The following is a 27,566-nucleotide window of genomic DNA, read 5'->3' as shown; positions in this document are numbered from 1 at the left end:
AATCAAGGAAGTAATAATTCCTACTTTATATAAAATGCCCCCTACATGTCAACTTTAAAATAGAAAGGAACTGAAATAATGAAAAATTTTAACTTAGCTAAAGAAATTCAACAGAAGTCAAGGTTTTAAATATGAGGGGGATAACAGTGTAGATATGTATAGTCTCCAAATTCATTGACTCTCTCTAAAGGAATGGCAAAGGAAAGACTGGAAACAAGCTAAAACATTGAAATTGTACTTATGAAAAGTACTTATGCCTATGCTAATTGTAAATTGATGCTTTAACTCTGAATTATTCTATTTGGAATGTGTATATGTAACCTTTCTGTCCATGGAGGAAAGTAATAGGAGTGGGGAGACAGAGAGGGGATTCTTTTTTTTTTTTTTAAAGATTTTATTTATTTGACAGAGACAGACAGCGAGAGAGGGAACACAAGCAGGGGGAGCGGGAGAGGGAGAAGCAGGCCTCCCGCAGTGCAGGGAGCCCGATGCGGGGCTTGATCCCAGGACCCTGGGATCATGACCTGAGCCGAAGGCAGACGCTTAACGACTGAGCCATCCAGGTGCCCCTAGGGGATTCTGATCTTGAAATTATGTGACAATATTTCCAAAATACATTTGCTTGAATAGATGCCTTCTAAACAAGTGTTTAAAAATAGTTAATTGGGAACATTAAATTTCCATTCATACATATGAGAAACTCCTTTCTGAAACTTATTTTTTGAAGAGTGTGTTTTGACCAGAATGAATGTGTGATTTATATGTGTGAGAAGTTGAGAAATTATAAGTCTTATCAATTCTGGTTAAATGTGTGATTTGCCTGTGAAAACAATTTTTAAAACTGTTAGTTTTACGGATTCCAGAATGATTTATGGTTCTCAAGTATACTGAAGTAAGGTGGAGTCCATTTAAGGAGAGTAAAATGCCATGACGAATTAAATCATTCCTAAAGTCATAACTTTTTTTCCAGAATGGCTTTATCATCAGTTTTTTCTTTCAGGAATAAGTATGATCTTGATAGACTGAATCAACTAACATATCAGGGAGAAAAACACAGGTACTTAAAATGAAATATACCTAGACAATTATCAAGATATTTCTCCCATATAAAGATTCTAGAGGGAGAAACAAGGTGGGGGAGGGGGGTGTCTTTTGAGCCAGTTAACAATTCTACCTTAAGAGCTGCTTCAGAATCAAGAAGGGAAGGGAATCTATCACAACTCCTGTTTTAGTAAAATTCCTTTATGAAGTGTTTTAAATTAACTTGCACAATTCCAATTTTGGTAACTTTTATTCTAAGTGTTTTGTCTTAACCCAAAAATATAGTGGCAAAAGTATATAACATAACAGAACTGAAAGATGTATTATCATTCAATTTGGGTATTTATTTGATATTGCTAATTAAAACAGAAAAATGTTTATTGGTGAAATAAGTTATCTATGAACCTTAATTCTTAAAGATGGTCATATGCTTTATCTCTGTCATAGTTATGAAAATTACAGATGATGCATTTGGGGTATATGGAAAGGGCATAATTTAATCCATACGAAGAATCAGTTATTATTTATGGCAAAACTGAAGTGCCCAAAATTTTTTATGAATTAAGTTTTCTAAATGTTCTCTATTTTCTTTTATATAAAAAATTATAACATCTGGCTTAATACTTGGGAGAAATAAATGTAAATGATATCATAAGATAAAGCTGAAATGTCCTTTGTGAACTAATTTTGTGAAAATTAGCTGGACTTACAGACACTGTTTTTTTTGTTTGTTTGTTTGTCTTTTTTACTGTGTTCCTTACTTGTTTTATCATTGAGGTAAAATTCACATAACATAAAATTCACCATTTTAACCATTTTAAAAGTATACAATTCATTGGCTTTTAGGACATTCATGACATTGTGCCACTATCACAACTAATTCCAGAACATTTCCATCACCCCCAAAAGAAGCCCCACAGCCATTAAGTAAACACCCCTCATTCTCCCCTCCTCCTTGCTCCTGGAACCACTCATCTGCTCTCTGTGGATTTGCCTATTCTAGACATTCATACAATGGAATCACACAATATGTGGCCTTTCGTGACTGGCATCTTTCACTTGGCATAATGTCAAGGTTCACCTATGTTGTAGCATGCATCCATACTTCATTCCTTTTTAAGGCTGAATCCTATCCCATTATGTGGGTGGACCACAATTTGTTTATCCACCCATCTGTTTGATGGGCATTTGGGTTGTTCTTTACATTCATGTTTTTACTTCTGTCAATGTCCTATGTGTCCATAAACCAACAAGTCAGCGGCACTGAGTCCCACAATAATGAACGGCTGTCCTCTGCCCTCCCTCAAAGAGCCACTCTCAACCCATTTATCGGTTTCTTTTATTTCCCTCCATGTAAACCACTCATATTGCTATTTCTTGGTTTTGACTTTATTTTACTTTTCCACTATGGAAATGAGGATTTAGCTCTTAACACCACCACTCCTATGCATCCTACTCCACCTTCACGACTTAGTTACACTGTTATACACAAACTTGTTTATTTAAGTTTTCAGGAATGTAATTTTATTTCTCTATTAATTTTCAGTATTGATTTGGTTTCATTTTCATGTTATATTTAGTTATAACTTGCCATTCTTAACTGGTTTGGGAAATTTATGAAATATAATGAAATTAAAGAAATATTTATGAAATATTTTCTGAGGTAGAAAATATATGCATGTTTGTATGTGTGTTTATGTATATATATATGATATATATATACACATACACTTACATATATGTGTGAGTGTATTCATACATACACATATGGGTATATATGTACATGGGTATATAGATAGAGAGGTTTCCAAAGGTCTTCCAAGAAATTGAATTCAACTAAGGTAAACACTGAAATGTTTTAAAGTCTATGTAGGTGTGCTGTATGTGTGTATGAAAAAGTAAGCAGGTTTAAGTTATGACACTAAGGAAAAATTAAGTCTATAATTTAATCCCCCCAAATTGTAAGGACTAGAAAATTTTAGCTAAAACTCCATCAACAAGTGTTTGTATGTATTATCTATTAATTCCTAGTCTCTATTAATTGCATGGGAATGCTGTATGAGAAACTAAGTACTCTGGTTTTTGGAGTAATTAGTAACTCTGGCTTCGTGTTCCCCAGTGTTCCCTTGGACGAGGTTATAGTTTCCTTTAATTTTCAGAAATATTTGTATTATGTTCAAATGATTCTAACACCCTCTTTGGACCTATATTCTATAAAATCAATCTTAATTTTCTTAAACTGTCAGGAGGAAGGAAATGGTACATACTTATTACACCATGCCCCATATTTGCTCTACCTGTATATTTTTCTCATCATCTTATCATCTTGGAAAATATCTTAAAGTAGGAAAGAGGAACATAAATGCAAACCCTGTCCATCTTTGATAAAACTAGGAAACGTGAAACAGCCCAAACCACAAATAAGAAGTGCTGTCAAAGGCAGTGAAGATCAAAGCAAGAATAACCCCAACTGCAAATCACAGAAGATGCACATGTACAGAGCTGGCAGAACGTACTTCTCCAAGGTGAATGGGCGCATCCTTGTGCAGAAGACATAAAATTTAGTATATAGCAATGAGAATAAAGTCTGTAGGCTGCTGGCCCGAGGAGCTTCCTTAAAACTAGTAGTTTCCTTCTTATAGGAGTAGAGGTTGCAGAGCTGAACATGGAATCCGACAAACAATCATTTAACAGCAAGTAATTTCAGGAATCAGAAGAGAAATTTTGCATTAATTGCTAGAGAAAAGAAAAAACTCAACACTACCAACTCTGTGTCATAAGAATTCCTGCTAGCCTGGACAATTGCCCTGGCTCATTCACCATATAGTGAACATCCTCCAAATATAGTCCACAAGAAATCACCTCCTTCAATGATAAGCAATAGTTTAAAAAATTGTACAAAACTTAAATAAAGTTACTCTGAGGGGGAAAAAAGGGAGGAAAGGAACTAGCAAAATAAATGGCAGATGAAAAATATTTTTTAAATGCTGCTATAGAGAGGATGAAAATTGTGATCTAATATTTCTTCACGAATTTTAAAGACTTGGCAGTTCAAACTACATAGAAATGCAAAACATGGGCGGGACAATGTGCTGTATATCAGGTCCTCCGTTAGTTTATAGGCTATCAATTATAAACATTTAAGGATCCAGAGGTTCTTGAACTGGGAATTATCTAAACAATCAAATGCAAGACATAATTCTGTGACATTAGGCCTGATTCTCTTTATTTGTAAAAGTGACATGATAATGATCCCTACTTTATAGGGCTGACATGAGAATCCAATGCAGAGCTTGGGAGAAGGTCTTAATAAATGTAACCTATTTGTGACCAATTCTTGGGAAGTGCAATCTCAGGAAAGCAAGAGTGAGGGAAAAGGAAGAATTGAGACCCCACCAAAAAAGGAAGTGAGGCAAAGAAGGATGGAAAACAAATACAAGATAGTACAACAGGTGAACTGGCTATAGCTTCTCAAAAAATGTTGATTGATGGGCCATCTGGAACCACTTCAACATGGGAATGGTCCCTTTGGGCAGCTGCTTGGTTGGACCTGAGTGCCAGAGGTGCTGCAGATTGCTCCCACAGTGCCTGGTGCAAAGGAGGTCAAGGCAAAGCCTGGCCCTTGCCCCCAGATAGCCAGGACAACAGTTAGTCTTAGGAGATGAGACAAATGTGGTATCTATCAGGGCTTGCATCTTGATCCAGGAAGCAGGGCTAGTGGCTGAGGGCCTGAGGGCAGCATGGGTATGGCTACACAGATCAAGAAAGGACATAAAGGAAACAACATGTGTTGGCCAAGATGTGGAGAAAAAGGAACCCTAGTGCACTCTTGGTGGGAATGCAAACTGGTGCAGCCACTGTGGAAACCAGCATGGAAGTTCCTCAAAAAGTTAAAAACAGAACTACCCTATGATCTAGTAATCACACTACTTGATATTTACCCAAAAAACATAAAAACACTAATTCAAAGGGATACATGCACCCCTAAATTTATAGCGACATTATTTACAATAGCTAAATTATGGAAACAGTCCAAGTATCCATCAATGGATGAATGGATAGAGAAGATATATATACATACAATGGAATATCAATCAGCCAATAAAAAAGAATGAAATCTTGCCATTTGCAATGACATGGAGAGAACTAGAGAATATAATGCTAAGTGAAATCAGTCAGAGAAAGACAAATATTACATGATTTTACTCATCTGTGGAATTTAAGAAACAGGAAAATAAAAAGAGACAAATCAAAAAACAAACTCTTTTTTTTTTTTAAGATTTTATTTATTTATTTGACAGAGGGAGAGACAGTGAGAGAGGGAACACAAGCAGGGGGAGTGGGAGAGGAAGAAGCAGGCTTCCCGCTGAGCAGGAGCCTGACGCGGGGCTTGATCCCAGGGTCCTGGGATCATGACCTGAGCCGAAGGCAGACGCTTAATGACTGAGCCACCCAGGCGCCCCAAAAAAAACAAACTCTTAAGTATAGAGAACAAACTGATGGTTACCAGAGGGGGAGTGGGTGGGGGGATGGGTGAAACAGGTGAAGGGGATTAAGAATATACTTATTATAATGAGCACTGAGTAATGTATAGAATTGTTGAATCACTATATTGTACACCTGAAACTAATATAACACTATGTTAATTATACTGGAATTAAAATTTAATAGATCAATCAATCTCTCCCTTTTAAAAGATTTTTTTTTTTATTCATTCGAGACACAGAGATACAGAGAGAGAGACAGCATGAGCAGGGGGAGAAGCAGAGGGAGGGGGAGAAGCAGATTCCCCACCGAGCAGGGAGCCTGATGCGGGGCTCAATCCCAGGACCCCGGGATCATGACCTGAGCCGAAGGCAGACGCTTAACCATCTGAGCCAGCCAGGTGTCCCTCTCCCTTTTAAAAAAAAAAAGGAAATGGCGTGCCTGGCTGGCTCAGTCAGTAGAGCATGCACCTCTTGATCTTGGGATTCTGATTTTGAGCCCCACACTGGTGTAGAGAACACTTAAAAATAAAATCTTTTAGGGAGAGGAAAACAAATGATAAGAGACTCCTAATGATAGAGAACAAAATGAGGGTTGATGGAGGGAGGTGGGTGGGGGATGGGCTAGAAGGGTGATGAGTATTAAGGAGGGCACTTGTGATGGGCACTGGGTGTTATGTGTAAGTGATGAATCACTGTATTCTACTCCTGAAACCAATACTGCACTGTATGTTAACTAGAATTTAAATAAAAATTTAAAAATAAAAAAAATAATAGGGGCGCCTGGGTGGCTCATTCAGTTAAGCCTCCAATTCTTGGTTTTGGCTCAGGTAGTGATCTCAGGGTCGAGAGACTGAGCCCCAAGTCAGGCTCCATGCTCAGCATGGAATCTGCTTGAGATTTTCTCCCTCTCCCTCAGCAATGCCCCCCCACTCTTATGCTCTCTCTCTCTCTCATAAATAAATAATCTTTCAAAAAACAATAAAATAAAATGTCTTAAAGTAAATAAATAAGGACATAAAGTGGGCCTAGAATATTTTTAATAAAAAATATTTGAGATTAATTCTAAACAATAGCCAAAGAACATAGAAATAATGTGTCAGATCAAAGAGAAAATTAGAATCAAACTAAGGGACCAAATATGTGAGAATGAGTGTGAGAGGTAAAAAAAAAAAAAAAAAATCATGAAAACTCCAAGGAAAAAGAAGACAAAGGACAGACAAAGGAAGCAAGACTGTATTGTGGCTTCTAGGGGCTCTAGGTACTTTTGCCCTCATGGACTCCTTCATCCATTAAAAAAAAATTGTATTTTACAACCGTGTTTGTATAAAGGCCAATATAATATTAAAACTTTTTTTTTACCTAAAAGTTCATTTTTTCTTTTGATTAAAAAAAGTAAAACACTCTTATGGCCCAGAAAGGATTGTGGGCCCCAGCCACTGACTCTACGATGCCTTGATTGGCCCTGAGAGGAAACGACAGAGCTCCAAAGAAAAATAAACAGGGCTCATCCAAGAGCCAACTCCTTCAGGCAGGTTCTTATTTATCCTTGTGTTCACAGCACCTCACTGGAATAAATTTGCATATTTTCCAAATATCCAGTAAATGCCTACTCTGCACCAGGTGCTATGCTAGATGGTGGGGACACAAAGAGAAGTAAGATGTTTCCCTTGCCTTCTGTGTTGGTTCCAGCGTCCATGGGGCGGTGTCTATTAGGCATCTTTCACTTGCAGGGGAAGGCCAAATACACTAAAAAAACTAAAACCAAGGTTAAACAAAAAGTATGTTTATTAGGGGCGCCTGGGTGGCTCAGTCGTTAAGCGTCTGCCTTCGGCTCAGGTCATGGTCCCAGGGTCCTGGGATCGAGCCCCGCATCGGGATCCCTGCTCCGCGGGAAGCCTGCTTCTCCCTCTCCCACTCCCCCTGCTTGTGTTCCTTCTCTCGCTATGTCTCTCTCTGTCAAATAAATAAATAAAATCTTAAAAAAAAATAAAAAAATTAAAAAAAAAAAAAAAAAAGTATGTTTATTAGCTCACATAAATGAAAATGTCTGTGGCCAAGTGCTGGGTTCCTGCCTGACTGAATTTAGGGATCAAGTGATCATAACAAAACAACCATGAACAGGGCGCCTGAGTGGCTCAGTTGGTTAAGCGTCAGCCTTCAGCTCAGGTCATGATCCCAGAGTCCTGGGATCAAGCCCCACATCAGGCTCCCTGCTCAGCGGGGAGCCTGCTTCTCCTGCTCCCTCTGCCATTCCCCCTGCTTGCTCTCCGGCTCTCTCTCTCTGTCAAATAAATAAATAAAATCTTTAAAAAAAACAAAAACAAAAACCAATAACCATGAACATTAAGCTCTCACGGGCCTGTCACCATCCTGAGCATTTTACACATATCCACTCATTTAACTCACAACAAACCTACAAAGTAGGTAGTGGGGACTTTTTGTTCTGTTTGGTTTGGTTTGGTTTGGTTTGGTTTGGTTTGGTATATAGCTGCGTAATGGAATATCATTCAGCAGTAAAAAGGAATGAAGTTCTGATACACTCTACAATGTGGATGAACCTTGAGAACAGTGTGGTAAGTGAAAGACACCCATCACAAAAGGGCACATATTGTATCATTCACTTTATATGAAATGTCCAGAATAGACCAATCTGTAGAAACACAAAGTAGATTAGTGATTGTCAGAGAATTGAGGGAGGCAGGAACGGAGTACGGGTTTCTTCTGGAAGTGATGAAAATGTTCTAAAATAGAGTGTTGATGCTTGCACAATTTCGTGAATACACAAAACTCATTGAATTGTATACTTGAAAAAGGTGAATTTTATGGTACATGCATTATATCTCAATAAAGCTGTTATTAAGAAAGAAAAACGTCATTCCAACACTCTGGCAGGCTTCAGGATGGTGAGATGAGTGATAGGACCAGTGGATCCTGTGTTCATGTGCCCATGCAAGCACCTCTTTTGCTATAAGGTGGGTTCCTTGATCCCATAACAAAGTAGATAGTGTTATTAACTCCATTTTGTCCACAAGCAAAGTGTGATACTCAATGTCTCTCCATTTCTCAGCTCTGCCTTCCAGTGGGCAGTGTTTCTTCTCAAGTCTTCATGGTGGCCCAAATTTATTAGTTATTTATGAGAGAAAAATTCACAAGAATTCTTAATAAAGAATCTACAGGATTTGGTAACTCATTGGATGTAGGAATTGGGGTGGGATGGGGGGGATAAGGGTCGGGTCTTTGGTTGTAACACTTTCTAAGGTAAATACAGAAGAGAATCTTGACTTTTGAGAAAAGATGCACACAGTTTGGTATATGTTGGATTTAGTATTTTGATGAGATACTCAGATGAGTGTACTTTTTTTTTGTACTATATCTCAGGTCCTTCTAAAAAGTCGCTTGAGAAACTTACATAAGAAGAAATAATACGGGGCTCCTGGGTGGCTCAGTCGGTTAAGTGTCTGACTCTTTGTTTCAGCTCAGGTCATGATCATGGGGTTGTGAGACTGAGCCCCACGTTGGGTTCCACGCTCAGCTGGGAGTCTGTTTGATATTCTCTCTCTATCCTCCCCCCACCCCTCCCCTCCCTCAAATAAATAAATTTTAAAAAATAAATAGAAATCAGGCTGGAGGGAAGATCATTTCTCCTCAGGAGACCTCCTCTGTAATTACCACCACCCCTGCTGGGTTAGAAGCCCCATTTGTATGCTCCCATAGCACCTATATTTTTCTCATCATAGCATTTATTTAAAACCTTATTACAACTGCCAGTTTAATATAAGTTCTATGAAGGTTCTATTACAGTTCTATCACATCCCTATCCATGTAATATATCATCCATCTCCATCACATAGTACAACAAAGTTAAAATAAATGAATGAGTAAACAAAAAATCTTACTTAATCCTTCTAAGAGAGCTGGGAAAAGGAAACTATCGTTCACCAGCAATGAACCTCAGATGTCTTTTACTATGAAAGCCATGCCTCTTTCCATGTACCTTAACACATCCCTATTCAAAATGCATATGAGCAAACTAAAACAATCCACAAAAGAATGGCCAAGATTTGATAACAGATCACAAGGAATGGCTGAATAAGCCAGCAATGTTTGGCCTGAGGAAGATAGTGTGGAAGAGGTTTTAGACGAGGCAGTTTTGTGTGGCCTGCTGGAGTTGGACTCCAAGGACAGACACATCATAGAAATAAAGAAATTTTGTTTTACAGATGTTGCTGAAGGGAAGCCAACCACCACATAGGAAAAACCATAAAGACAGATTTTGATCTCAGTATAAAGAAGTTTCCTATCAGTCAAAGTTGCCCCAAAATAGAGTTGCCTGAGAGGTAGTGAGTTCCTTGTCACCTGGCTTTTTCAAGCACAGGCCAACTAAGGATAGGCAGCCAGATGGTAGTGGATGTTGTTTTGGAAATGCAGGTGGATTGGATGGCTTTTGGGTTCCCTTCAAAGCTGCGGTTAAGTGATTCAATTCTCAATAAAGGACAGACAAAAAGATCTCCAGTACTTAACAAGAAAAGAAATTTCCTACCAGGAATGTATGTATTTTTACCCATGTAGGAGGAACACCACAGCAGAAAATGGTCATACCAGGTTGGGTAATCCTGTTGATTATCTCCATCCCATTTCCACCGTTCTATTTTCTTACACTTTAAGATTGTACTTTGGCTTCCCATGCTGCAGAATGGAAAATGTTCTGAATAGCTAGCTAGCTTATGCTAGTTCACTTAGCCTTTGGATTTCTCCAGCACTTCTGAGGTCAGTTATTGCGATCAGTCTCTCTCAGCCTAATCACGCTGGAACACCTAATAAATTTGTGCTTCTGGTCTGAAGAACTGAGAACCAAACTCTGAATTTTGGTAATCCACCAGTGTGCCTCCCCCCTGCTTAAAGCAGCCACCTAAGTGCCACATATGCTGGAAGACAGGTGGGTACTCTGGGTCAGTCTCCACTCTCTTTAGTTTACAATATTAATAATCATAGCAATAGAGGTAATGACAGAGCACGTAATGAAACAAAGAGAACTATTAAGAAATTAAGCTAGCTTTGTTTTAACTCTTTATTATTTCTCCTGTAGAAGCATCAAGAAGGAATAAAAAATAACACCCGCGCCCAAGTGAGCCAAGACTTTAGCTTCCTAGAGGTCAGAGTCTAGGCTCTGAGCCTTCATGTGCTTCCCAATGAGCTATCAAGACATCTTATGTAAGAAATGTGCAGTTGGGCTCTTAATTTTGTCTATGACTTGAAAGGAGGAAATTGGAATTGGGTATATTTCCAAGGATTTGGAAAAATAACAAGAATTTGTTTTTCCTTGGGGATAGAGAACTGAGCCTGCTCAGACCAGCCCCTCTGTGATGGCATAACCTTGAAAGGAGTGGGTGCCAGGTAGCTGACACAGTCTACAAAGCCTGCAGGGATGAGCCCTGAATTTCTCCAGAGGAAATGGAGCTATGACAGAGCCAGCCTCCATGGAAGGACCCCTCCCTGATTTAGGGGCACAGAGCTGGACAAGGAGACCTCTGGGTTGTTGAGACATCCACCAGGACACTGGTACCCCAACAGTGGCATCGTGTGGTCACAAGAAGCAATAGCAGGAGAGACATCCATGGTCTGAGAGACAAGGAAATGGTGTGAACCTCCTGGTACACCTGTACAATCTAAGGAAGGAGAGGAGCCCTAAAGTGATTGGTAATAGAATTTCCGCCAGTCATGGCCAGTGGGGGCTTAGACTCTTCTAACTGAATCCATATGAAAAAAAAATTTAAGTCACTATTGAATTCCGCTCCCATTTTATTTTCTCTTTTTTAAACATTTTTATTCATTTATTTGAGAGAAAGAGTGTGCGCACAAGGTGGGGAGGGGAAGGGGGGAGAAGCAGACTCCCCACTGAGTGTGGAGACCTACCGTGAGCCGTTCCCAGGACCCCGAGATCATGACCCATCTGCTCCCATTTTAAATCCCCAACTTCCTCATCTAAAGTATTCCCCTGCCCTGTCATCTTCTGTATCCTTACTCCTTTTTCTCCTTCAGAGCCCATAACCAGAAAGCCCTTCTAGTTCATATGTTTGCATGTTTTTATCTGTCTCATAAGTATACTTGTTTATGGCTGGTCTCCCCCTACATAATCCACAAAGGCAGGGATCTTGTCTTTTTTATGTGCCACTGTATCCCCAGTTCTTAAAACAGTGCCTGGCAGAAACTCCAAGCTCAGCAAATATTTGTTGAGTAACTGGATGAATGAAACAAGCTCTGCTCCAGGCACTGTGCTAGACACTTATGTAACTTAACCCTCACAGCAGCCCAATAGGGGCTCTCATTATCCCATTTAATAGATGAAGGAACTGAGAAGCCAAACCATAACCACTGAGCTCTCCTGCCACTCACCATTTCTGTTTCCCATCCCACTATTTACCTTTTCCAAGAACACTGCATTAAACATCCCCCCACTTCTCCTCCTGCAGGTTAGGTTGTGTCCCTTCTGTCTTTCCTCTCAAAATAACGTATGTATAACAATCACTACATTTGCATCATTCATGTTTGTATCTCCCCAAACTCTGAAGTCCTTGGAAGGCCTCAGGATTGTCATCTTGGTGTTCACAAGACCTAGGAGAGGGCCTGGAATACATTAGGCACTCAAAATGTTGTTATATGACAGTAACTGAATGAATGGGCTGATGACCAGGCTCCCATCCCTAGCTAATCCCCTCACACTTCTCACTTCTTCTGGGATGCTCTTGCTTCACGAGGACCTACTGTGGGCCAGGCATGGTATGTGGTGTGGGAAATACAGAAATTAATAAATTAACAAAACAGCAGAGGAGCCGCAGTCTAGTGTCATGGCGTGGGGAGAGTAATGGCAAACAATCACAGTCAGCACAGTTAGTACTGCAGTGTATAGGTGGTGCTTTGGGAGCAAGGAAGAGAAGCACCTGGGCCTGAAACAGGGTTCCCTTGCTGGATTTTGCGGGAGAGTAGAGATGAGAATGACAGCACACAGCTCAGTGTAATTCAATAGTAGAATGAGGGGAAGTGGCAAGCGGTGAGGCTACAAAAATGGGCAGAAGCCAGATAGTGAAAGGTTATGTTAAAGATGTTGAAGGAATATTCAAGAACTCACTTTATTCTGAAGGTGATGGGGAGCCACTGAAGGGTCTGGTCTGAATCAGGAGGATGATGGGATCAGATTGGCAGTTCAAATAATAGTCGGGTGAAAGATAAGGTCTTTAAAAAGTGGTCAGACTGCAGAGGTCAAAGCAATAGGATAACTGTTTCCGAGAGGGAGGGGAGTGAGAGATGGAGGAGCCAGGGAGGACTCCCAGGTTTCTGTGTGGACGATGGTGCCACTCCTTGGTAAAGAAAACACAAGAGGAAGAGCAATTTCAAATGATACATAGTAAGTGCTCAATAAATATCTATAAAATTGAAATTGGACTTAAAAGGTAGATTGCTTGCTTTGGACAGACTGAGTAGAGGTACATTTCAACTGCAGCTCAGGACAGTGTGTGTGGCTGTTGGGAAAGGCCGGAGAGTAAATGTTCACAGAGGAGTACCCAGAATGAGAAGAGGGCTGAGAACAGAGGAAAACCCATTAAGAGGTGGAAGAGGAAGAAGAAACTAAGAGGAAAACCACCTGTTGACATTTACTGAGCACCGACAGCAAGAGACTATACTGGATGCTTCTCTGTGAGTAAAGTGCTCCAGACATAAGTGGCCACCAGGGTATTTCTATGTGCCACTAATCAGAGCCCAAGATTCACTGGGAACCTGAGAAATGACACAGTGCTCTTTTTGAAACTGAAACCACATTCCAGGTTCTAACATCTGTCTTAGGCCTTGCAAGCCTTTTCCTCCCACCCCTTCACATGGAGTCCGGATTAGGTGGCATGACTTTTATTGACGGTGAGTGCAAGCAGGTGCAAGAGGCTGCTCCTTTCAGGGGACACACGCTAGCCTGAAGGAGCTGGGAAAGGCCAGAGCTGGGCTGTGGGTGCAGGATTCACTCCTTATTTGGGCGTGAAGGCTGCATTCTGAGAGGGAGATTTATTTTGGGACCAGGCACAGGAGAAGCAGGCAGCGCCAGCCCTTAGGCCGCACTCTCTATTTGCAGCACCGCGGCTTCGGCAGCCGCAGGCCTCCCGGGCTCTTCCTCGGTGTCCTGTGGAGGTTCTGATTCCGGCTTGGGCTCCAGCGCAGGCCGGGCTTCCGGCTGGCCATCAGTGCTCCGGCCAGGCCCGAGGCGCGGTGGCTTGACCGGCGTGGGCGTTGGTGCTCCAGGGCCTTTCCGGCCAGACAGGGCCCTCCGCAGGCTCTGTACCTTCTGCAACCCGGTGCGCCGCAGCCGCCGGGCCCTGGACTCCACCGGCTCCTCGTCCGAGCTCTCCTCAACTTCGGCCTCGGGCTGCTCTGGGCCGAGCTCGGACTGGTCCGCTGGGCCTAGGGGCTCAGGCGCCTTCTGGAAGGCGCTGGCTGGGATTTCAGCCTCCTCCTGCATGTGATGAACACAGCTCTGACCGTGGCAGTCCCCGACCCCGCAGCAGCCTGCGCCTCACTCCTTAATTACACCGGGGAACCCGCCCCGCCCTTGGCCTCCGCAGCCCGAGGGGCAAAGAAAAGGGAGACGTGGGAAAGTAGGGAGCAGGGGTGGAGAGGAAGGGAGAGCTACTGGGCGAACCGCAAAAGTTTGGAAAGTAGGTAGGACCTGCTTACGCAGGATGGTGGTCGCAGGGGCAAGAATCGGAGGCAGCGAACTGTCGGGGGATGCACTCCCGCCACCGTTCGGGGATGGGCTGGGACTTGGAGCAAATTCTGTGGACGTGGCCTGAGCTCGAGCTGGGCGAACTCTGGTTGGCCAGGCTGGGTTCAGGAGCTGAGGGATGGTGCAGCGTGGTGGGAAGTGGGTGCGGCTTTAGAAGTCCGTGCCACCGCGTGGGGTCAGGAATGCGGGTGTGGTAGCCGGGCGGGGGGGGGACAAGGGGGGGAGGAGGCCCGGGGGGAGGGAACGCCTGAGGTCACTGACCTTGAAGAGCAGGACGTGGAGCTTCCCGCGCGCCACCAGCAGCCCGTGGTTGGCCTCCAGCCGTTGCACCTGGGCGGCGCGGCGCACGGCGCGCTCCTGCGCAGCATCCGCGTGCGAGCCGACGCGCTCCGCCTTGGCTAGCAGCTGCGCCAGCGTGTTGCTCGTCGTGTCGTGGCTGCGGCTCAGCGCGCCCAGGCCGCTCTGGATGCGGCGCACCGAGCCCGCTAGGCCGCCCTGCCTCCGAGCCAGGCCCCCCTGCCGCTCCCGCAGCGCCTCCAGCATGGTGGCCAGCTTCTCCAACAGCGTCACCACCGTCAGGGCGTGCACCGGGCCCCCAGCCGGCGCTGCGGACACAGGCCCCGGCTCCAGCGCGCTCTCCCCCATGATCCCCGACCGCGCTGCCTGCTCTCCCTGCGGCCGCTGGCTGCACTCTGGGCTGGGGCCTCCTTTCCCCGGCTCCTCCCCGGCTTCAGCCGTGACTCAGGCAGGCGGAGCGGGCCCTCCCGGGAGGCGGGAAGGGGAGCAGAGGGCGGGATGGCGGCGGCGGGATCCTTCGGAAGCGCTCCCCCTTCTGCTGCTCCGCCCCGGGGGCCTCTGCGGGGAAGCTGGTCAGCCTCGTATCCGCCCCCCCTTCCCCAAACTCTCTCCCTGTAAGTTTGAATTCCCCTCCTCCCGTCCCAGTTCCCTGGTGTTCCTCTTTCTGGAACGTACTCCCACCACCGCGGAGGGTGAGCCATGGAAAATTTTGTTGTGCACATCGAGTGGGTAGAGAAACTATGTAAATGCGGCACAAGGATAACCTGAGGGGCTCCCACAGCCACCGCCTTCGGCCTCCCACGCCCCTGAGGACTGTATTTGTGCCCCCGGGTTGGGCGCGGTAGGCAGGGAGGGATGCTACGCTACAGACCCAAGACTGTTTAGGGCAGAGGCCTCACTTCGTGACCACACAGGCTGCTCAATGCGCACCGGCAGGCGGGGCAGCCTCTGGTATTTTCCTAATAGTCATCGCCAGGGTTTAGCCACAGGCCTCCCTTACTGCCTCTCTAGTTCTTACTGTTGGGTAGCATTGCCCTGTTTTCTTTCTTCTAGTTCTCTTACCTCCCTTTCTTTGTGCTTCAGTGGTAAAGCCCCAGCCACACCTAGCTCTTACACCCTAAGCCTGGAGGGCAGGCAAGACACCTCTTCCTTTGAAACCCTTAAAAGGGTTATTGTAGGTGCTGGTATGTCTTTGTTTCCATGGAGGTCGGCTGTGGCTCCTGCCTGATGTTTCTGGGTTGTTGTTTTGTTTTGTTTTTTGTTGTTTTTTGTTGTTGTTTTTTTTAATTTTCTCTAGAAATAGCTGAGAATATCTGCAGCGGGTGAAGATTTGAAATTGCTGCTGTAGAGGGGGAGAGAGTGTGTCTGGAGGGTCCAGTTACTGTGGATCATGAATTTGTAATGCCATCAGTTTGGAAAATCCCCTGTCCTGTCTGTAAACTGATTGTAGGCTCAGGAGTCCAAGCAATCCATTGATCCTGATCCCTCTCCTCACCCAATCTGTGAGGGCCACTTGATAACAACTGTGGAAGAAACTGTAACTATCACTGGGCATAGTTACATGGAAAGGACCTGCAGTCTGACACATACAGGTATGTACATAAGTACCCCCAGAGGATGGCAGCTATTGCCAGATTTCTGGGGATGCTAAGTTGATGACTGACTTCTACAAATATGAGGTTATGGAGCCTGAGCCCTCTGCTTCACACTGAGGAAAGACTCCCTTGGGAGCCTGATGGGAATCACTCTCTCTTCCATTGGATCTTCCATTTGCTCAAACAGACCCATCAGGATGTGCCAGATAAAATGCTTTCAAATCAGGGGAATAGAAAGCCCAATTCAGGTCTTAGAAGCAAGAAATCCAATCTGAACATAACTGGAAAAGACTACTGTAGAGTGATGATTAATTGTGGGTCAGTCACAGCTTCAAATCTAGTTCTTTACAGTTCTCTAGACTGTGCAGCTTCATTCCCAGGAGTCAGCTTCATTCCCAAACTAGGCACAAGGTGGCTACAGCAGTTTCAGGCCTCATATCAACACACAAGGTCAAGAGAAAAGAAAGGACCATCTTAAAATTTAGGACATCTATTTCCCAGAAGCCTCCCAGAATCCACTTGCCTTCCACTGGGTTACATGGCCATTCAGAACCAAATTCTATGGCTAGGGAAGTTTCCTGCATTGGTAAGCTTTAGCCTGGGTTCCTTCACGCATCAGTGACAAGAGAGCTGAAAATTACATTTTGACAAATTAGGCCTACTTCTTGACCTTCCCTAGAAACATGGATGGCATGGGAGGAAAAGTGGGTATCTCAGCACTGCTAGGATTGGTCAATCAAAATATCTTCTAGAGGAAGCCTATGAAAGAATCACCAGCCTTGAGGAATAATGCTAAGGGGTCCAATGAATTTGGAAGCAAGACTACATGAGTAGGTATTTTTCAAAGACCTGCTAAATCCCTCTCTGGATATATAGAGCAAGGAGGAGCATAAAACTTAGCAATAAAACTATTGATGATTCTATGGGTCTCTCTAAAACCTTAGGTATAAAAGTATAGGAACTGACTGATGTTGGAAAAGGGAAGCCCATAAGGTAGATAAAAATAACTTGGGGTGACCCAGAAGAATGCCCTGAGTCAACAAAGCCCAGACTGACAGAAATTATGATAGTGTAACCTTGTTCATGGAGTATCCAAGAAGAAACCATATTGCAGTTTCCAATTAGGATAAGGAAAAAAGAAAACAAGGATGCAGAATGAAACCCTCTAAGGCAGTGTAACCTGATCTTAAAGATTTCTGGGGTATGGCTGCAACCCACTCCCTCAAACTCCTTGGTGTGGGCATGAAAAGTGGAAACCCACTGTTGTAGGTTTATTGTGTTTCCCGAAAAAAGTATGTTCAAGTCCTAACCTTTGATGCCCATGAATATGTTCTTATTTGGAAACAGGGTCTTTGCAGATGTAATCAAGATGAGATCATACTAGAGAAGCATGGGCCCTTAATCCGATAGGACTGGTGTCCTTATAAGAAGACATGGAGCACACAGAGAGAATACCATGTACTAATGGAGGCAGAGATTGGCGTTATGCTACCAGAAGCCAAGGAATGCCTGAAGTGACCAGAAGCTGAAAGAGACATGGAAAGGTTCTTCCCTAGAAGCTTTGGAGGGAGCATGGCCCAGCAACACCTTGATTTCAGACTTCCAGCCTCCCGGAACTCTGAGAGAATACATTTCTGTTGTTTTAAGCCACAGTTTGTGGTAATTTACTTTGATAACCCTGGAAAACTAATCTATTCACTAATTAATCACCAACATCATCACATTATCCCTTTACATAGGTTGCCCTCCTCAGTGGCCTCCCCAGTTAATTCTGTGGAAGTACGAAATTCTCTGTAGGAAAAGTTAATAGAGCCTGAAGACTCCTTGTAGATCATAGACAATTAAATTAACAGTTGCCCAAATATAACTGATCTTGCAAAAATTAGTGGAATGCTATGGTGGTGGAGCCAACACAACCTTTAAAAAACTGAAAAAAGGTATTACCCACTCTATTTGTCAAGGGTTCCTTTTATACACTGGCCCATCCCCTTCCTAGAACTTGGCATACTATGAGGAACGGCTGGCTTTATTAAAAAAATAAAAATCCACTACGCCTCTCCACAGGGTTGAATCTGCCTAGGATATACCGCCTAACAAAGATCCGCTCACGGATGGCCCTCTGTCTCTGCCGCTATCAAGAACAGCTGCATGTTCCCTTTACTTTCAACGAGAGAAAGGTAAAGGAAACTCTGAGAGCGACAGACCAGGTTACGGTGCCTTAGGTGGTACCACTCTGCATCCTTGCTTGCTTGCTTCTTTTCTCAGCCGTCAGGTGCCCCACTATATGATGTTGCAAAGATCCCCTGAAACAAAAGTGGCAGAGGCACTGAGGGGATGAATATGCGCCATCAGTTCTGGGGACCAGCTACAAGGAATCCAGCAGACAGGGGTTAAGAAGTAGTGGTACTTAGGCCTGGGGCAGGTAGGGAAGCATATGGAATACCTCCCACCACAACAAAGAACAGCTGCTAATGGGGGTGTTTGGGTTTTAGAGTTGGCATATGCTCCACCTTGGAATTCTTATACATTCCATCTCTTGGATTATCCAAAAAGGCCACATACTTTGAACAGGGTTCAGAGGAGCTTCGGTGACCGGCCCTGACCAGGTTACAAGTCACAGTCTGGTCAGCTCTACCCCTGGTGCCCTGTAAGTCAGAAAGAAAGATAGGACTTGAGGCCTCTCTGATTTCTGCCTCTTCCCTCCCTGATTTGGGGCAGGGAGGGAAGGAGGCAGATCCAAGCAGGAAAAATATACCAGAAATATTTCGAGTTTAAATTAAGGCAATGCTTCCAGCCTCTGAGAACTATGTTGTTTTTGGAAAACAATTGATTGTGATTCTACCACAAAAGCTAGTGGAAAGATTCACCAGAGGTTTCAGGGTTGTTTCGTAAATTGGAATGCTCTGTCTCACGCTGCAATACAGACTAACAGTCTTTGATTATTAAATGGGGGGAAATCTAAGAACGGATGAGGGGTGGCTATGTGAGTTAATTGTACAAGAAGCATCCCTGACCCTAAACCTCACCTTCAGCTGGGGCATCCTCTAGGGACTTAACCCTTGAATCAAGAGTAACAATGTGCAACACAGGCAGAACCATGCATTTAACAGGGAATGAGCCTCAGTGGACAGGCGCTACCTTCCACCCTTTGTCATAGACATCCTGTCTACGGAAGGGGTAAGGCCATTCCACACAATGACGGAGCTCTGTGTCACTGGCAATTAAGAGAGCTATAAGTTTGGGGCAACAGGAAGTAAGAATCTGAATTGAATCCAGAAATCAAAATCACCAAATGGATGGAAGGTCCTGGAATGGTTTACTATAACCAAGAGGTTTGGGGACGCCTTTTTATAAAAATCAGGCATACTATTAAATTAAGCCACTATTTTTTTCTCGTATTTTTAGTGAGTTGAATAGTGTCCCCAAAAAAGCTATGTCCAAGTTCTAACCTCTGATACCTGTGAATGTTAGCTTATTTGGTAATAGAGTCTTATTTGGTAGTAGAGTCTTACCAGTTTTATTCTCTTACAGTAGAGTAATTATGTTAAGGATATTGAGATGAGATCATCCTAGTTTTAAAATGGGTCCTAAATCCAATGAATAGTGCCCATGTAAGAAAAGGACAAAACAGAGACACAGAAAAAGAAAAAGGTGATATGCAGATTGAGACAGAGATCAGAGAGCAGTCACAAGACAAGTAACACTGAGGATCACCAGCAGCCTCCAGAAGCTAGGAGAGAGGCATGGAGTGGATTCTCCTTCAGAACGCCCAGTGGTGCGTAGCCCTACCAACAGATTTGTGCTTCTGCCCTCCAGAACTGGAAGGGAGTACATTTCTGTTGTTTTAAGCCACTAAATCTGTGGTAATTTGTTATGGCGGCCCTAGGAAACCATTACACAGAAAGACACCTACCAAAAGGATTAGGGGCAGAAAAATTTTAACAATGAAGTAAATCAATATGCCATGGATGAACATTTTGGCCAAAGCACATCGGAACATCATGCACCTGAGATGAGACTGAGGTTGGCCGAAGCCCATAGTTTTGGGAGTATGTAATTGCTGCTGGAGCCAATGGTCAGGACGTGGGAGTTGAGCTTTTCCTGCAGAAATGTCCTGGGACATTCCAAAAGGCAAAAAGCCTAGAACACTTACTGAATAGACTCCATTGAACCTCCTTCTGTAATCTGAGGAACTCAGTGGGCTCTGACAGGGAGGGCCTTAGCCTCGCCTGGATTTGAGCTTGCATTCTTTGGCAAATAACCAAGGAGCCACCATCAAAGCCGCTGCAACCCTCTACCTTGAGCTAATATGGCATATCTCAACTACAGCCTCTGATCTGGGACCATATTTTGCCTCCCACATAATAAAGGACAGGGCAAATCATTAGGGAATGGTGTGCCCTCCCTCTCATAGGGCAGCCCTCTAGACGGAAAGATACAATGTGGCACGGAAGACAGTCTTAACCATGATGCCATGGGCAGTGATTCCAGACCAGTGGTGACTAACAGGAAATTGTATATAGCTAGAGTCCTGCAGCCACATTCATCTTAGTACAGAGGTCCCTGTATATCTCAGGCTGGGTCCAAGGAAGGAGAAGTCATTATGAGCCACCTAGTATCTATCACAACTGGGAAATGTGGCTTATAAGATTTAGCACTGCATTAGTTGGATGGTGTTTAGTTGTAAGATTTTGTTTGAAAAATAACTCATTTGTTTGGTGTCTAAAAAAAGAGAGAGTTGCTAATCAATTCAACTAGGGAAGTGAGAGAAGTAAGCTTTACCCTGGCAGAGAACAGCTTTGGCTCTGTCATCCCATCCCACTCTAAGGCAATTGGCATGGTTTAGCAATACTGCACAACACAAAGTACCCTATTAAATATTTCTTATCCTATTTGGATGCAGTGGATTTTAAAAGCAGAAGAGAAAGCTCTCAGAGCCAGTATGAATAATCATTCACTAAGCCAGCCAGGTATGGCAGTTAGAGGCTCTGAAAAGGGTAACCATGTTTTGATAGGTCTGCAAGGTTACCCATTTAATCCAAGAGTGAGAATGATCCCTATGACTGATGGAATGGTCCTTGAGGCTGGTACCCCAGCTTTTTGGTATCAGACCCCATCCTGTCAAAGGGGATGGTATCACAGTAATCCACTGAATCTCATGGAGGTAATATACTTACAAAATGAGTGCACTGCCAACTAGTTAATTTGCCTGTTTGTGGGAGCTGCAGATTAATCATGACTCCTCCTAATTGTGGGGAGTTGGATGAAGGAAGTATTAATTGAACAGTCAGGAGATAAGGTTTAAGACATCCTTGCTGTCACCAAGTTGCATCTAAGCCACACAATGAATGGACCAGAGAGCAATGAGCAAGGCACTCCTTCCCCACAGGAGTACACAGGGCTGCTTCAGGGCCTGGACCAAGGAGAGAGACCAGGGGGAGGAGGTGGGGCTGGTCTTGGAGGCATAAGATTCAGCCAAAGTTCAGTTTGCTTGGAAGCTAATGTAGGTGGGGGAATGCAGGAGGGGGCTGGAGCCGTCCTACTGATGTGGGCTAGAGATTTATGTTAAAAAAGAAAGAAAGAAGGGAAGGAAAGAAGAAGGATGGCCATGGAGGATGGACAGAGAGGAAAGAAGGAATGGAGGGAGAGGGAAGGGAGGGCGGGAAAAGAGAAAGAAAAAAGAAAAGATAGATATTTACTGATTGATACTTCCACAACTGGAAAATTTGTGCAATATATTAAGGAAACCATATACTTGCATGGCTCCAACTAGAATAAGAAAGTTTATAAAGATAGAAAACTGCAATGTCTGGATGCTGCTGTACTTATAAAAGTTGTAGAGTTACAATGCAAATCCTCCAACAAAGAATGGAAATGGCTCCTTCCAATTAAGCTAGGGGTTGAAGGATCCTTGGGAAGTCAGATTAGAGTGCCACCTGGTAAAGCCTAATACAAGCAGTGTGATCCAAAACCCATTTTCCTAAATTTGTCTCAGGACTTCTCTAGCCTGGCACTGTCCAATATGATAGCTACTAGCCACTGGTGGCTGTTTAAATTTAAATTACAATTGAAGGGGGCACCTGGGTGCCTCAGTCGGTTAAGCATCTGCTCTTGATCTCAGCTCAGGTCTTGATCTCAGGGTGGTGAGTTTAAGCCCCACTCTCAGTATGGAGCCTACTTAAAAATAAAATAAAATAAAATAAAATAAATTACAATTAAAACTAAGTCCTCAGTCACACAATCCACATTTCAAAAGCTTAACAGCTACATGTGGCAAGTGGCTACCCTACTAACCCACCCACCCCTAGTTAATACTGCCCCTAGTTAATTAACTACTCTAGTTAATACTGCAGGGGTGTGTGAGCCACCCCAAATGTTACCAATAACAATAACACAGGTTTCTCTGAGAGATGAGACAGAGAAATCTTCCATTTCACCTGAGAGCCACATCTTAAGGACAGGAAATGATCAGTGTGAATGAAATCACAAAGCAATTAATGGAGAAGTGATTTCTTCCATCAGCATTGGGGACCATTTAAAACTGGTAGAGAAGGAAATAGGAGAGTAGTTTCTGAAATGCTTCAGGACCTAGATGAGCACTCTCAAAAATATATACCTTCCAACATGATTAATCTTGATTGTGGGAATATTATTATTGTTTTTTTTTTAAGATTTATTTATTTATTTTAGAGAGAGAGAGCATGAGTGGGAAGGCAGAGGGAGAGGGAGAGAGAACCTCAAGCAGACCTCAGGCTGAGTGAGGAGCCCAACTCAGGGCTCAATCTCACAACCCTGAGATCATGACCTGAGCTGAAACCAAGAGTCGGACAATTAACTGACTGTGCCACCCATCCTTGGGGGGGGGGAAGTATTGTAAGAACTGTCTGTCGAAGTTAACAAGATCCCTTCTTGTAAAAATGCTCAGGATGTTCACTGCAAGCCTGCCTCACCCTGGAAAAGGGATGTGAGGGTTATGAGAAGGATGAGCATGTTTAGATTGGAGCATGCAGTTTTGAGTAAAAAAGTAAATGTAACCTTGAACCTACCCACAGCTGGTTACCACAGATATTTTAGTTCTTAGTTTTAATAAACAAATGTTAAGCACACAAGAGCCTAGAACATGAAGGCGCCCAATACAGATTTGTTAATTGAAGAAAACACAAAATTTGCTTCATTAAACAAGGTAGATCATGCTTGCAATGACAGCCTTAGGAGTAAATGTGTTAATAAGAATTAAGCCCCTGCTTCTGATTGGCAACCTTGGGAGAGAGAGACCAGTGAGAAGCAGTGACAGGAGTGGGGGAAACACCACTCATGGGCCGAGTTTGGTCACGGGCCAGTACTACTGTATTTGGAGTAGTGAACCCTGCTGGTGTCATTGATGCTCCTTGGCTTTCCCTGAAGCCAGCTCACCTGTCCAAAAGGAGTCACCATCATATTCATTGCCAGATGTGCCCACCCTGAAGGAGAGCCTGTAGACTATGGTGATACCTTGGCAACAAAAGTTGAGAAAGGAAAGGAAAGAATGCACTGCTTTGCTTTATGTCTATTCCCTCCCCTTAAATAACCCTCTGCTTAGGCTCCTCACAGGACTTGCTTTGTTTTATCTACACAAGTGAGTGAAGGGGAGGCAGAAATAAGCTTTTTCTACAGCTGAACATTTTAAGCACCGCCTCCCCCCCCCCCCACCCCGCCATGATCCCAGGCTCAATCTAGGACCTAGATGCCTCAAGAAGGCAACACATAGTGTCTTGGTTGAAACCAAAAGCAGTAACCATAGGGAAACTCTTGGCTTCCCCATGTAGTGCACAAACCTTGTGGGACCTGGATCTTGAGGAAGGGGTGTGCAGAAAGACCTCCTGACACGACTCTCAGAAAGTGGCCTGCACTACCGAGTCCTTGACTAAAGCTTGTGTTCCCCAGGTCAGGGACTCCCTCTCATATCCTCCCAGCCAATCAGGGACCATTAGAATGAGAGAGCAAAATAAACTGGGAAGATTTGAAATGTCAAATATTATGAGGAAGAGGGAAAGAGAGAGAGAAGGAGAAGTTGGTTAAGACTAGAGTTAAAAGCTCAGAAAACAGATTGAGTTAAACATTAAAAGGGGCACCTGGGTGGCTCAGTTGGTTAAGCGTTGGACTCTTGGTTTTGGCTCAGGTCATGATCTCAGGGTTCTGGGATCGAGCCCAGTGTCAGAAGATCATTGAGCCCAGTATCAGGAATTGAGCCGTGCTTCGGTCTTCAGGTTCAGCAGGGAGTCTGCTTCCCTCTCTCTCTGCCCCTCCCCCTGATGCTCTTTCTCTCTCTCTACAATAAATAAAATCTTAAAAAATATATACAAAATAAAATAAAAATAAGCTAAATTTAAATCAAATAAAATCCCATCCCATTTGGATGAGAAATTGATGGTTGAATTTTAGAAGTAAAACATCTTTGTTTTGTCTGTCCTCTATAGTGCATCTCCTGTTTCCTAGGCTCTTAACCAGTACCTACACTGGTTAGGGTTTCTTTACGAGGTGAACTGACCCAAACCTTCATACCAGAAGAGTCTGAACCCTTGGTGAATTAGTCTAGAATTGTGCTAATATTTTAAGTAACCTTTACTACCAGATATGGCAAAATAAAAAGTCATGCCAGGGGCTCCTCATATTCTACCCATAATTCTCCAGGCCTCTATTATATTGGGTGCTACTTAGGCATCACTTTTTTGCAATAAGCAGAAGCCCACTCAAGCTGCCCAGCCTTCACCAAACTGCTCTGCCCAGGATGAAAGAATCTTTACCACTTGATACCATGCAGCAATGCTAGAGACAGTATCCACATTCTTTTGAGGCTCTATTGCTTGCAAACCTAGTTGTCAGAACCACTTTCTCTTCTAGACAAGGATCAGTTGGTTGCAAGGAACAGAAACTATCTTGGTTAATTTAAATGAAGGTGGGTTTATTATAAAAGAATTGGCAGCTACCCCAGCTCCCAAAGCAGACTATTGAAACAATTTATTGAGTCTCGAGCCCTTCCTGAATTACCAAAAGGGAGGAGCCATTAAAGGATAATATAGCTTATTTATTCTTTCAATAGCTTCCCAGGCAGAGCAGGAAAGAAACCAGACCTCTTTTCTGAACAATAATGGGGCCCACTAACTCTGGGAAAAAGGCGAGATGTCTTTCTAATTGAGGAAATATATCCTTTTTCAATATGAGTCTAGACTGTACTCTCTATAAAAATTAATGTCTGTTCCTGGAGCAGTGGATGAGCTAATACAACAATTCTATTAATCAAACGAACTGACATGATTGCTGTTCACACATATAAGAATATGGAAAAGGAAATCTGTCCAGGAAGATCTAAATCCACAACTAACTACGGACCCAGAAGTTCTTCTTCTTCCCCCCCGCCCCCACCTCTTCCCCTATACAGTTCTGCAAGACTTGGGTGACAATAGGCATCGTTTTGAACTAGCTTAACATCCTGGGGGCTCACCTCAAATTGGCACAGTGTGACTTGGGATGTTGGGGTGAGGTAAGGATGGTGAATTTGGAGAGAGAAAAGATCCAAGAAGTGAGATCCCTTCCTATGATTGGTGTGGAAACTGGCGGGGTTTCAAATGGGACAAATTTTAAAAGGAGGCCCATGAAGAAGAAAACGTTGTCCAGCTAAAATCCAGGGATCCTGAAGGATCTAGATCTGTACATACCATCCCTCTGAGAACTAAAGAAAAAGTCTCAAAAAAAAAAGCTAGGAGCACTTTATCCTTCCCCTCTCTGACACTGAATCTCCCTTCTGAAATTGCTTCAACTCTTCGGTGAAGAAACCTGCATATAATCACTTAGGCTGTTGGTAATTTGGGAGAGACTAAAGGAAGAGACCTGCGAGGGGAAGGAAGATCTGCCCCAAACACTCTTCCTTTGATGTAGTGGAAAGAGACCTAAGTGGGCTGTAATGAGGAGCTCCTGGTGGTGACAGGCTACACTGAGGGCAGGGGGAAATAACCACAGTGATAGGACAGCCTGGCAGAGATGACAAATTTGAGGGGCAATATGACTGAAGCTTTGGGGTCTCTGTGTAGATTACAGGACTCTGCCCTCAAAAGAGGAAGTGAAGGAGGCTCACATTCCAAGTGACCGATATCATCCAGTTACAGTTAGTTCTAAACCTCCATTTCAAGCCCAAAGTTCTACACACTCTGATCCATTTCTACCACACACATGCATGCACACACACACACACACACACTCAGGGCTCCTACACTCCCTTGGGCTGCCTTGATTCTTCCAAATGAATCTGGGTACCAAGCACAGACCCTTCAACAACTTTCACTAAGAACATTGAAAATTTCCTATTTCAAGAGATCAGAACTCCAAAGTTTCGGAGGGTTGGTCATGGGAAATGTCACATTAATGTCGCAGACTCTACTCCCCACACTCTTACTCTCTTTCTTCCTTCTCTCACCAGAGTAAGAAAATGCTTTTCCTTGCTCCAGCAGATGTTTTGTCCATACTCAGACTCCCTGGCTTCTTAGCTTCTACCTCAAGCGAGCCCGTCACGAAAGTTCTTCCAGAAAACTACAGTGCTGTCTCTTCAGCAAGTCCAGGGAGTACAATTCCCTCCATCTCATCAACCTAGGGTAAAGTGACCATCTCACTGACTCTAAGACCCAAAATAAACCTGTGGGACCAGAATAAGGTCAGAGAGCCCGTCTTCTGCCTCTGATTCTTAAAGATCTCCTGATCACTTATCTCCACTCCTTTCTGTGTGCCTGCTCCATGCCGCTTCCCTGAAGCTGAGTCTCTGTACCTACTTATCAGCAAGGCACAGGGCCAGAAAATGTCTCTCCCAATCCAGTTCATGCACCTGCTATCAAATAATTAAAGTCACTGTGTCTTAGTAGAATTTCCTGAAAGATAAAGAGAGTGAGCATCTACCTGGTAGCTTTGGGTGAGGTCCAAACAGCTATTGCCCAGGGGTGAGGGAATGAGATGAATACAGTAAATACGGCCAACTCATTTTTTTTTTTTTTTAAGATTTTATTTATTTATTTGAGAGAGAAAGCCCAAGCATGAGCGGGGCAGGGGCAGAGGAAGAGGGAGAACCAGACTCCCCGGTGAGCAGGGAGCCTGATGTGGGGCTCGATCCCAGGACCCCAGGATGGTGACCTGAGCTGAAGGCAGATGTTTAACCAACTGAACCACCCAGGTGCCCAATATGGCCAACTCTTAATAGGACCTGTGGGCAAGGAAGGCATAGAAGCTTCTCTAACACAAGTAGCTAGTCTATTTATCCCCGGTGGTTGTTGTAGAGTTTAGAGGCTCCAATAAATAATACCCACCCCATTCTCTGCCTGAGTTCTGAATCAATTGAGAAATAATGCAAAACAATAAGGT

The 27,566-nt window shown here is 43.6% G+C and overlaps 1 protein-coding gene and 2 long non-coding RNA genes across 5 annotated transcripts in view; 1 reads left to right on the top strand and 2 right to left on the bottom strand.

The window, feature by feature from the left end:
• Positions 1-27,566, bottom strand: part of LOC118538092 (uncharacterized) — a 100,084-nt gene that overhangs the window by 39,744 nt on the left and 32,774 nt on the right. The window lies entirely within an intron of this gene.
• Positions 13,412-15,086, bottom strand: CAVIN3 (caveolae associated protein 3). Its single transcript, XM_036095914.2, has 2 exons — positions 14,554-15,086; positions 13,412-14,022 (listed from the first exon to the last, which is right to left on the bottom strand). The coding sequence occupies exons 1-2, from the start codon at positions 14,935-14,937 to the stop codon at positions 13,621-13,623; spliced, it is 786 nt and encodes a 261-aa protein (XP_035951807.1). The 5' UTR covers positions 14,938-15,086; the 3' UTR covers positions 13,412-13,620.
• LOC118538093 (uncharacterized) lies at positions 15,218-26,874 on the top strand. Of its 3 annotated transcripts, none has more exons than XR_013442446.1 (4): positions 15,218-15,281; positions 16,040-16,181; positions 18,249-18,361; positions 26,638-26,874. It is a non-coding gene; the product is annotated as an uncharacterized LOC118538093 (long non-coding RNA). The 3 variants fall into 3 exon arrangements; XR_013442447.1 differs by having other exon boundaries at positions 15,244-15,281; positions 15,887-16,181; XR_004918456.2 differs by lacking the exons at positions 18,249-18,361; positions 26,638-26,874 and adding an exon at positions 17,532-18,245.

The sequence above is a fragment of the Halichoerus grypus genome, chromosome 11 (genome assembly GCF_964656455.1).
Source record: "Halichoerus grypus chromosome 11, mHalGry1.hap1.1, whole genome shotgun sequence".
Lineage (NCBI taxonomy): Eukaryota > Metazoa > Chordata > Mammalia > Carnivora > Phocidae > Halichoerus > Halichoerus grypus.
Note: the sequence above shows the minus strand (reverse complement) of the source record. Positions and strands in the feature narration are given on the sequence as shown.

What these genes read in the sequence shown, in the direction of transcription:
- CAVIN3 (XM_036095914.2), bottom strand. Translation starts at nt 14,937, where the DNA reads ATGGGGGAGAGCGCGCTGGAGCCGGGGCCTGTGTCCGCAGCGCCGGCT. An exon ending in TCCACGTCCTGCTCTTCAAG is followed by an intron (nt 14,023 to 14,553) that starts GTCAGTGACCTC and finishes CATCACATGCAG; the next exon opens with GAGGAGGCTGAAATCCCAGC.